This window comes from Leiobunum rupestre, chromosome 9 (assembly GCF_980474605.1).
Source record: "Leiobunum rupestre chromosome 9, qqLeiRupe1.1.hap1, whole genome shotgun sequence".
In the NCBI taxonomy this organism is placed as follows: Eukaryota; Metazoa; Arthropoda; class Arachnida; order Opiliones; family Sclerosomatidae; genus Leiobunum; species Leiobunum rupestre.
Window position 1 is genome coordinate 3,316,186 of NC_143392.1, and position 11,548 is coordinate 3,327,733.

The following is an 11,548-nucleotide window of genomic DNA, read 5'->3' on the forward strand; positions in this document are numbered from 1 at the left end:
GTTTCGGTCGCAAATAATTTGAACAAATACTTCGTATACTTTAGGGGCATATTTTAAATTTATAACAATACTATTCGTGGAAAAACGTTTCATGTAGATATACGGATTAAATAAATAATTTAACAGTTGTGTGAGAGACAACATTGTTAGTTAAACCAAACTTCTTTACTTGGACAATTGAACAGAAGTAATTTTGCCTTCCAGCCTTTGGCTGTACAAGAGGATAGTTAATTTCAAACTATGATGCTAATGCGCATTATTTCGAACCCAGCGGTGAACTGAATCAGTTGCATATTTAGAATTTTAGTTTGGTGGCATAATTGAAAACATACATATTTTGCATACAACCATCCTTTTAAAACAAAATGTTCTATATGTGCTTATGACTACAGACTATCAAGGATCTGTTTAAATGGGGACTGGTGTGTCCGCAAAAAATAGGTCAAAACTCTTACATGTTTATAAATTGAACTAAAATTTTAATAATAAAAACTCGCAAATTTAAATAGCATTTCTTCCACATTCGTTAACATATATGCTTTGTAATTTTACTCTTCTACAAAACTATTTGCCGCGGAACTATCATGTTCATCATCAAAATCATCATCGAAATCATCATCTTCAACTTCGCCACCAAGATCTTTAATTTGTTGCTTGTATTTTTCTATGGTTGAATCATTTGATGTAAGCAAAATCAGCAAATCCTCCTTTTAAAGAAACAAGAGAGTTACTAAAATTAAATTTAATTTACGTTAAAAGTAACAACGAGTTAGGTTTGGAGACAACTAGTTTTGAGGGTGTACAAGTTTGAATTTTAAGGGAAGATATACTTTCACATAGTGAACTAATTTTTAATCCAAAGTTTGGCTATAAGGCTACCCGAACCATAGTCTCTATTTAATATAATATAAATAAAATTTTATAATTTCTATCAAGCATTTCTGTACCCACTGAAACACCTAATTTTGTAATTAAAATAATAATTAGTCTGTCTAGGTCACATAACACGATATATACCTGCTCTCTTCTAATGGTTTCAAGACTTTTCTCTAGTTCTCCTTTCGACGATTCCAAATCTTTTTTCTCCATTTCCAATTTCTAATTATTTAATGAATATAATTAAATTCAAATTGAAAAAATGCAGTCACACGAGTACACGTAGCTCTGCATGGAGTCGTCATAGTAGACTGGGAGTACGAAACGAAATGGAAAGCCACAAAGTCACTTTTGAGAACAATAATACAAGAGTGGCAGAGAATCACCTGGTTTTTCTCATTAACTCGAACGAGCCTCTGAATTGTGGCTTTCCTTTCCTGTACCAATTTGTTCATTATACTTTTACGTATCTGCGAGTGGTTAAAAGTAACAATAAACCAATCCTCAAATTTTGTTCACAAATAAAATTTAGTTATCAATAAGAGATCGTTTTGAGTCTATATTACCAATGTCTTGAGATTAAGCGGTGGTAGTTTAGCCCAAATATTTTCTGTTTAAATGAAAGCCAATTTGATCAATAAGATGAATAGATAGTGCACTTGGGATAGCTCATAGCCATGGACTTGCTCATAGCCCTGGATTTTGACATATCTAACTTTATTTGCTTTAAAATGCTCAGTAAGAACCAACTAATGGTTAAAAAACAACAAAATCATAATATTGGTAAAAAATAGCGATCTCTCATCGGTTTGTTTTCAATACTTAAAAATACAAACGAACAAATTTCAGAGCTAGTATTTCAATTAAAGAGCCAAAATAACATCTAATAACACTGACCAAATAATTTTCTTCTATTTCTTTCAACCTCTCCTGTTCTTGTTCCATACTAAATACATGCTGACGTAACAGCTGCAGCTCTTTCTCTTGCTCTTCTAACTTAGCTCTTTGTTTTTCAACAAGAGTGTTATCTTCTTCCGATGTTATAGCTTCGGCTTTCTAAAAAAACAAATTCTAAAGTAAATTTTTACAGCTAATTGTATAAAAACCAAATACTTACATTAGCTTCATTTTGTTTCAATTTCTCATTTGATATTTTATATTCTTCTAGCTCTTGCCGCAGTTTGGTCACTTCTTCTGTTTCAATATTTTGTCCAGACCCCACTGTGTTAGTGTTAGCTAAAATTATAAGCGAGAGATACCAAAAATATTACTCCACAAAAAACTTAGTGATAAAGTCAAATCAGACCAGACCTCTTTGAGCTTTCAACAAAGCGTTTTGATCACGTAATTGTTGAACAGTCAATAACGTTTCGTTCAATTGAGACATTGACTTGTCACTTTCTGAAGATAAGTCAGTGTACTTCCTTCTCAACTCTCGCAAATCTTGATCTTGATCCCGGATCATATCCTTGTAATATTGAAGTTCTTTATGCTGCTCCGCTGTCATATTAGTTTCTTGGCCATTAGCAATTCCTTTGGGCTTAGGTTGTACGGCTTTAATAATGGTACCTTAAATAAAATAATTTAATGTAGTCTTAGTGTAAAAAACTACATTCATTGCTTGAACTTACCTTCAAGTGATTTATAAAGACGGCAAAACTCATAGTCAAAAAGGACATCCAAAGATTGTCTATAATTTGGTTGCGGCCGCTGGGCGGCTTGACTGTAGCGTTCGTGTTTTGTCACTGATGATAATTTGTCATGAAACATTTCCAAACCGATTCTTTTTACAATTAACTGGCACAAATTATCTTTAGAAAATGTCTCAACAGAATTGTCATTATATTCTATGCAAATGCCTAATGCTAAAGCGCAAACTCCTTGAACTAACTCTTCATTTTCGTCACCTTCAGCCAAGCTTACTTGTGAAGTGAGCTAGAGATATTTAGCTTAGTTTATAACTGTCACCATCAAAACTAGGTTTCCAAAGGGACTTGAAAATTTGTAGGCCATGTTGTACAAACCACTGAAGCTTGGCCTTTTTGAATTTTCTGGTTCCTTAGGAATCATAGCTTTATTTTGAATTTAACTTTTACAGTTTTTCACAAAGGATACGTATGGTACATTAGTAGGAATGCTAAGGAAGTGCGACACAGCCAACGTGCAATTTGACAACCAAGTGCAAAGCAATAGAAGAAGACCTAGACGAGTTTGAACTTTTCCTCCTTGCTGGAGCATAGTTGTACACTGAGTCATCAATGGAATCGGTAAGTTCCCCACTCCTGTGGCTAGCTGAACACGAAGTAATTGCTCTTTATGCGTGGAACTGTCGACTAAAGCGTGCGAAAGAGCCACAGCGGCAAACCAATTTGATAAGGAATCAGCGCTGAACAGACCTCCACACAACAGCTGTCCCGCTGTTGCTTGAGATACTAATAAATAAAATTGGTAAATTTACATTCTCATTAGTGTAAAGTATTACTCCATAAGTATGAAACTTCCTATTCTTAGTGACTGACACATTAAAACTGGTTTCGCTAATTTTTCATCTTAAGTAGCCTTTGATGATGTTACTTTGTGAATAGCTCTCAATAAAGTATTTCCCAAAGAGACATATGTAATGAACAATATTATGAGCTTTCGATATTTCTTAAAGGATATATTCTACAAAGTTGGTAGCAGAAATTTTATAGAAACTTTTAAAAACCAATTTACCATTTGTGGAAGTTGGTAGCAACGTCTGAATTATTTGAGCCTGACCTAGCTCATTTCGAAATAGGAAACATTGGAAGCAATATAGGACAGCGCAACGCAAGACGAAGGGTTGTTTCTCATTTACCATCGACATTAACAATGCCACAATGGCTGAGCTACAATTCAATTAAAAAAATATTTAAAAGACAATTTAATATGGGTAATGAAATTTCAGTTTACCTTGGTGGATTAGAAGGTGCATTTACGCTCGCAAAATATTCTTGGTTTAAATGGTGGCCCCTTATCACTTCCGCAACTGTGCTAATATCCTAAAAAAAAATATTTGGTAGAAATCTAACACAATTTGTTAATACCTGAGAAATAATGTTATTATACCTCGGTTAGTATATCTGCTGGCACACCACTAGCCATTAAAATATTGCAGAGTTGCTCCAATAAACCTTGATTATAAGATAAAAATTATTTTACTACATGTGAAAAGTTAATTGTAAATTTATGCAGCCTCTCCTTGGACAAAGGGACGAGAAGGGCAAGGACCTCTCTGAAAATTTAACTGTGCGACAATTACACTTGTTAATTATTTGCTTTATTTCACTTGTAAGCACCGTAACGGGTTGCCAAACAATTCATAACATCTTTGCTTTAAAACAAAATTTCATTTCATCTTTGGCTTCTAACTTGTCTAATATATCAAAACCAGGGAGCAACAAACACACAAGGAGAATGCAGCCAGCCTTTACACGCCCTGGCCCTTTATTCCGTACAAATTTCATTGGACGTGTCTTTGGCAAAGTTAAACCTATGAACTGCATTGCAAAGGATAATAAAATACGCAAAAAAGTAGATTGGTCCATAAAGAAAAGGGATAAAAAAGCTAAACCCTAAACAAATTTGAGGAAATTTAAAACTTACAAATAGCTCGTAACAATAAGACTTTGAGCAAACATAGAGACTTGGACTAAATAGGTCTTCAAGTGAAAAACTAAATAAAATAGCCAGAAATTCCAACAGTAGACCAGGTTCGTCCTATTTGAGACTCATCAGTACCGTGCGAGAAATCTGGTTAGCGACTGTTACACCGAAAAGAGAACCTAAGCCTAAACATATTACAGGCCGGGGGGATACATATTCAAAACTTTCCCCTTCCGACAGTTGCAGGAGCTTGAGCATCTAACCGTTGAGAAATGTACACGACAAAATTTGTTGGAGTGATAATTGTCATCATGAATCGGATATATTTCTAAAATACTTTATTTCGTACATAAAGGCGAGTTAAAGTATACGATATAAAAGGTTTAACATACTGTCTTCTTATTATCTTTTGGGGCTTAAGTGACTTGTTTTCAGCCATACGATCCTCCTTAATCTTGTACGACCCAAATCGAAACTCTATGTGATAACCCAGCGCTTTGCATCTGGCAACTCTGGGTGTGTTTGTTCCTCCTTGTTCAAAATAAAGTACAATATATAATTACCACAGTTGTTCATGACTTTCTGGCATGATGAAATAACTTGGGTGGGATTATTGGGCGATACTAAGGTTCTGACAACTTGAAGCATGAGATGAATGTTGCTGACTTTTTGCGCTGACCAACCCTTATCATCGGAATTTGGATCATTCAAGAGTTCAAAAAAAGGAGTTAGTTTCTGAATGTAGCTGCCTTCCTTGAAGAAATTCTGGTTTGAAATGTTGTTCTTTAGAAGATTGAGAAGAACCAGCAAACAGTCCTCGACAACTACTCCGCCATCACTGTGGCCTTCTTCCGCCACAATATCAAATATTTTATCAAAAGCATTTTCAAACGCCACAATTTTCTGAATGTTTGCGTTTCCTTTCGTTAAATTTCCCAACAGCAATAATACCTTAAACACATTAAGAAAATGAAACCGTAAATAAGTAAAATCATAAGTAACATAATAACTAAACAAGGCATGTGTGAGCCTTGATTTTTGTGTTTCCAAGTCAAGTTTCAAGTATGAAAAATTTCACTTCGAGTATGGAGCCGAGCTTTAAAATTTTGAGCGTTTAGGCTTAGCTTAAAAAGTGGTTTTGAGTACTTGAATAATTATTCTTAGCTTAAGAAAGGGGGTTTCAAGTACTCAAATAATAAAGAGGGGTTTTGAGTACTCTAATAGATTTAGCTTAAAAAGGCTCTGAATATTTCGGTTAAAAAATAAAGAATATTTACTGGCTGAGCTTTACGTTTATTTTAAGCCATATTTGTGAAGTCGAAATTAATAACTAGCCATACAAGGGATTACAATAACAAATTAGTGGACTGATGAACTGCCAAACAACTGTAATAAACAGCTAGGGTACTTTACGTAATGTAACCTATGGTTTTGGTTTAGTTTTCTGTATTGAAAATCAGTGACAAATTAGAAACAACTATGACTTTTACCTCACCCAATAAGAGATCTTAAAGCAGGACCAAAGATAATTTTTGTAGAAGCTTTTTTCCCACATTATTAAAAGCCTTAGTAAGAATAGTTGTTTCGAGTACTCCAAAGTAAAGCCTAGGCCTTGATTTGAGGCTCAAACTATTATCGAGCTTTTCAACTAAGGCTTTTCGCGTCGGCTCAAACCTTGATCGAGTACTTGAACGAAATAGAGTACTCGCACATGCCTATTAATAATTTAAAATATGACACTAGGGTGAAATTTTATATTAATAAAGTAGCGAAATAGCGCCAGCAAATAGTGAATTAATGAATGATAAATCATAACATCATAGTTATAAACTCTCCAACTTTAGATGTAATATTTTTTGAATTTTTAATCTAAGCACATTTTGCATGCTGTATGTCAAAACTATCTACATTTTCTGATATTTTTGGACAGGCTGACATAGAATTTGGTAACTAATTTTTCAGTAGCGCAAAAAAAGATAGTTATGTGAAAAAAATTCATGGACTAGTAATTTTTAGTCATACTTATTTTATTTATGTTACTTATGGTATAGGTATGATTCGTGGGGAGGGGGGGGGGGAACTGAACACCCCAACCACGAAAATCAGGGATCCTCAACTTTTACACCTAACCCTCCTAAATAAGATGAAAACCCAATACTAGGTTTAGTTCCAGTGGAATTTGTTCGGAGTCATATTTCATAAATTTCCTATTTACACATTACTATATTTTAGTAACTGTTAAAGTTAAAATTCCCTTCTAAAAATGGAGATGTTAATAATAATTATAATCATCCCTAAGCCTAACCTCCGAACCCAGACTTATTTATTTTGAGGGCAGCACTTGGCCAGCCCAGGCCCAGAGTTCATTTGGCCTATAAACTAACCAATTTGACTTACTTCATTTCGAATAACTTCTCTGCTGTCTGAGAGGAGGTCCATTAGTCTAGAAACCCCTCTAGGAATAACTAAAATTATTTCTTGAAGCTCTTTTGGTCGACTAATTAATAGGCCAGTTATTAGTTTTACAGTTGGCCATCTAACCTTAAAATCATTTTCCTAATATTTAAAAAAAACAATAATTAAGAAAATATTAAAAAATTCATAGATAAATATTACTTCTAAAAGGTCCAGAAGTAAAGCCACATTTTCAGGCCGTTTAATATAAATATCTGTAAACTGAAGTCCCAAATTGGCAGATTCGGTTGTAATCTCACTCGAGTCTAAACGAAAAAAAATAAGCAATTTATGACAAACATCAATTTTAGAATTTTTAAGGAAAATTTAAAGCAAAACATTTCAATTTCACAGCAAACCATTGTGCAAAAATTATCTGTAATATAATGCTTACCATCATCGTCTTGCGCACCAGCTATAACATGCGTTAAGGTATCTAATGCATAGCTCACTATTTCAGAATCATTGCGATCACTTTCTATGATTTGAATTAGTGAATCCATGCCTTGGGCACCCACTTCCAGACGATATGTCTAAAGACAAAATAATTAAAATAAAGTAAAAGAGAGTTTTTACCATAAAAAAAATTACTTTTGACAAGTTCTTTAAGGCACGACAAGCATCCCTTCTGTCATCCAATAAAGTGGAAGTCTGAAGTCGATCCACCAGTCTTTCAACCTTACAGCAAGATAAACAATTAGTTTACATTTTGGTTAATTTTATATATAAAAGATTTACAGTTTCTGCTCCAACTTGATGGTTGCTACCAGGTGGGGCTCCTAAAACAGTTTTGAAACCGCTTTTCAAGAAATCCATGTCGCACAACCAAGGCTTACTAAAGTACTTGGGATTTTGGCTTCTGTGTAGTTCTAAAATGATAAATAAAACTTCGTTACTGAAAGTGGACCAAGAGAAGTAATAAAATTAAAATTAATACCGTTCTACTCTTCAAAAACATACAACAATTATCATTATTTGATTAAACCGTGAAAAACGGAATTTAGTAATTATTCGATAATTCCAGCAAAATCAGCGAATGACGTGGATAATGTTTTCTCGCTATTTTTTTTTCGGTTAATTCTTTGGTGCTTTCTGGTGTTAACAATTTGACATATTTCAATAGCTTTTGAAATTTGAAATGTATTAAGAATGAAAAACTTCAAACATTTAGGTCATATTTGAATTTTGTATGGTTACATTTCGTTAAATTCTATTGATAGAAATTAAAATAATTTAACTCATAGAAAAGGCGATAGATGCCCATAGCGTCTCTATAAAGAGAAAAAGCCAGCTGAATTTTATCAATAAGCGCCAAAAGGATGCTATAATCATGATAGATACGACTATTCAATAAAGGTTAATTCAAGCTATATTTAAGTTTGAACTGAAACTTCGGCACAAGTAGCTTTGTAAAAACTGCATCTAAGCACTGTGAGTGTGAAATGGTGTTTGGACGATGTCCTACTCCGTAATGTTATACAGCTCCAAACATGGATTAATTAATCCATGCTCCAAAGGTCTTATTTTGAACAGACGTTCGGTACTTAACCTCTTAATTGTTAAAGAATTCAGTAGTATTGGCTTTTATTCTTGCGTATAAATACTTTATACACTATGCAGGGACCATAGATAAAATAACTTCATAAGATTTTTTCCTTATTTTACCCAAACATTGTTACAATAGATGCTTCAATAAATGATCCTTCCAAGAAATCGCTCAGAAGTAATATTTCCGAGAGCTATAGCAAATCGAATGGGTAGGGCAACGTCTCTTTTTGAGAAATTTCATATCTCATATAGGTCTACACAAAAGTGACATAATTACCAAAAGTGTGTCGATCGGACCCATTTCCTAATGAATGTTACGAGCGAAATACAAGTTGGGAGGGGAGAAGGGAAAGTATACCTTGGGGAGGGAAGGAAGTTAAAACCAACAAATAACGCCTCGTAGTGAGGAACGGAGGAACTAAGTAGCAGTGGTCAAATTAAGTTAAAAGGAACCACCTATGGACTGCATTGTAAACGATGTAAAATTAGGGAATAAGTAGATTAGTCCATTATGATAATGAAGCTAAAGCCTAAAATAATGGAAACTTATCACCTGTACCATATGTAACATAATTACTCATAAGTATGCCACTAGCTCTATTTCTTGCCTAACGGTTTGTTTCACAGATATTGCGTCATCCGTACCCTACGTAATATTTGACGTCATATTTGATATCATATTTGACGTCATCGAATCTCAAATGCCGATTGTGCCGTCGTATAATTAGCTCTACGTCTGATCAAAGATAATTTAAACTCGTACCCTAAATTCGAAATCACTCTCTCGCGCGTTGCCGATATCGTTTACCCACTTCCCGCCGGAACTCAGAAAAAATTCGTTCCATGGTTTGGGCGTTACCGCAACCACGGCCAACTTCGATCACGTGGCCGTTCCGCAACCGATGGAGCCCGATTTTTCTGAGGTCACGTGCCGGAAAAGGGTAAACGCTTCGTAACAAAACCGTCAATGGGAAAGCTCTCTGTATTCGAATCTAGGGCTACGTTCAGCAGCAGTCAACGGAAAAAAGCCCGATGGATTTGATATTTTCCACCGATGAGCTTTTTCGTCATTATGACGTCGTAAGTTGCTGATTAATCGGTGTTTTTTTAAAATGCCGTAGCTTTTATAGTAGTTTTACGTCAGAAATGACGTCAGTCATCGGAAAAACCGACTCTTCCAGCCGATGACTTCGGTGAGTAATCGATGACTATCGTGACGTTAAAACCGGAAACGCGACAAAAGCGTACAGTAGGAAACCGATGTCACCGATTAGTAATCGGTGAGTCCGATGAGCTCTGCTGAACGTACCCAAAGGTACGAGTTTAAATTATCTTTGGTCTGATAAACCGACGGCCATTATTTTAGTAAACAAACCGGTTTGAACAACAAAGGCTTAGGAGCAAAAATGTACTACAATATAGTGTCAAGTTCTGTTATTGTAATTAATTTGCAAATTAATGAAGTTCTCGGAGACTCACGTTCTAAAATAAATTTGCATTGCCAAATAAAAGATGCAGGTTTATTGGAAAAATAGTTTAAATTCTGGTTGAGCTTTTCTGGCGTATCTACAAGGTTGGAGCATGGAGGAAGCACGTGACTGATACTGCGTTCAGTCAATAGGAGCGGACATCTCCATAGAAGAGGAGGAGTTCAAAAATCAAGTGGCTCTGCCGAACGGCGGAGACACCAACTGAGTCTAAGCGGACCTGTATTTGTGCTAGGCCTCGGTTTTAATGTTTGGAATTTAAAAATCATTGCGCAATACCGAGGCCTAGCACAAATACAGGTCCCAAAGGCGGGGAATTCATTTCCTCGCCTTAAAATTTTCGTCGATTTTAAAAGTAGATTACAAGCGAAATAATTAAGGGAAAATTATGAAAGTAGTCTTAAATAAAACCTGGAAACTTACTAAAAATCATATGAAAAATTCAAAGTTGAGTACAAACACTAAAATTATTAAAAAGTCTCCGAATTGCAACACAGTTAGGAAAACAAATTCCCGTAGGAAAAGCATTAGGGAGAAAAAACCATTTTCACGAAAATTCGTCCGCTTAGACTCAGTTGGTGTCTCCGCCGTTCGGCAGAGCCACTTGATTTTTGAACCCCTCCTCTTCTATGGAGATGTCCGCTCCTATTGACTGAACGCAGTCTCAGTCACGTGCTTCCTCCATGGTTGGAGTCTTTGAAGATTCTTTTGAGCCTAGGCCTAATTCTTCTAGGCTTGATATGGGTTTTAATAACGCTGGTGGAAAATCCCACTTCGACGTCTTGTTCCATTTTCGGAAAGCGATCACTTATTGGTCATTTTCCCCAACCTTTTATATTTCTTAATTACTCATAATTTAACTTCATCCGCACAAACCGAGCGAGTTTATAAATTTCAATAAAGCTACATTGGGCTGACTAAAATTCCGACGCAAAAAATTCCTTCTCAATTTAGAGGTTTTCCATAGGCTTAAATAAATATGTTAGTAGCCAATAGTGTGACTCCCAAAATTTCTAGGATGAATATAAAGGTTAAAATCTAACGTAGTCCACCTTTTTACTGGTTTGTGGTGAAACAAACGTTAGTGAAGATTTTTGAATGGAATAAAGGTACAGTGGCATACTTATGAGTAATTATGTTACATATGCCTGTACGGTATGCAACAAGTGTTCCTTCTTAATCACGTAGCTTTTTTTGAGATATTAAGGCTTAGAAAAAACACGAAGTTCTGATTACAGGTGAAAAGTTTCCATTATTTCAACAAGCACTATGTAAACAGTAATTTGCAGGTCCTGGCTCTCGGAAATATTACTTCTTGGCGATTTCCTTGAAGGAGGTTTTATTTAAATGCCCATTTTTAGGGTGCGTAAAATAATATGCTTGTCCGTCCTGCGCATGCCTATGGCGAAACTCAGTTTAAAAGCTACGTGGGACTAGAAAAGCGTATCCGAAACGAGTCTAGGTGGCGTAACGGCGCTAGTTGCTCCGATGTAGCGCCTATGATCTAGCGTCTGCTACAGTCCATTTAAAAAGTCATAAGAACTTTTTTTAAATAA

The 11,548-nt window shown here is 35.2% G+C and overlaps 1 protein-coding gene across 1 annotated transcript; it reads right to left on the bottom strand.

The window, feature by feature from the left end:
• Nucleotides 1-250: 250 nt before the first annotated feature.
• Nucleotides 251-8,058, bottom strand: p115 (General vesicular transport factor p115). Its single transcript, XM_090158613.1, has 17 exons — nucleotides 7,895-8,058; nucleotides 7,696-7,826; nucleotides 7,549-7,635; nucleotides 7,352-7,490; nucleotides 7,120-7,223; nucleotides 6,901-7,059; nucleotides 5,067-5,454; nucleotides 3,967-4,031; nucleotides 3,811-3,899; nucleotides 3,592-3,746; nucleotides 2,992-3,308; nucleotides 2,508-2,811; nucleotides 2,188-2,445; nucleotides 1,994-2,112; nucleotides 1,774-1,932; nucleotides 1,018-1,098; nucleotides 251-707 (listed from the first exon to the last, which is right to left on the bottom strand). The coding sequence occupies exons 2-17, from the start codon at nucleotides 7,771-7,773 to the stop codon at nucleotides 549-551; spliced, it is 2,661 nt and encodes an 886-aa protein (XP_090014739.1). The 5' UTR covers nucleotides 7,774-7,826; nucleotides 7,895-8,058; the 3' UTR covers nucleotides 251-548.
• Between the last annotated feature and the right edge of the window lie 3,490 nt (nucleotides 8,059-11,548).

Coding starts and splice junctions, on each gene's coding strand:
- p115 (XM_090158613.1), bottom strand. CDS start 7,773: ATGGATTTCTTGAAAAGCGGTTTCAAAACTGTTTTAGGAGCCCCACCT. Junction 7,060..7,119: donor TACTTCTGGACCTTTTAGAA/GTAATATTTATC, acceptor TTTAAATATTAG/GAAAATGATTTTAAGGTTAG. Junction 5,455..6,900: donor GAGAAGTTATTCGAAATGAA/GTAAGTCAAATT, acceptor AATGTGTTTAAG/GTATTATTGCTGTTGGGAAA.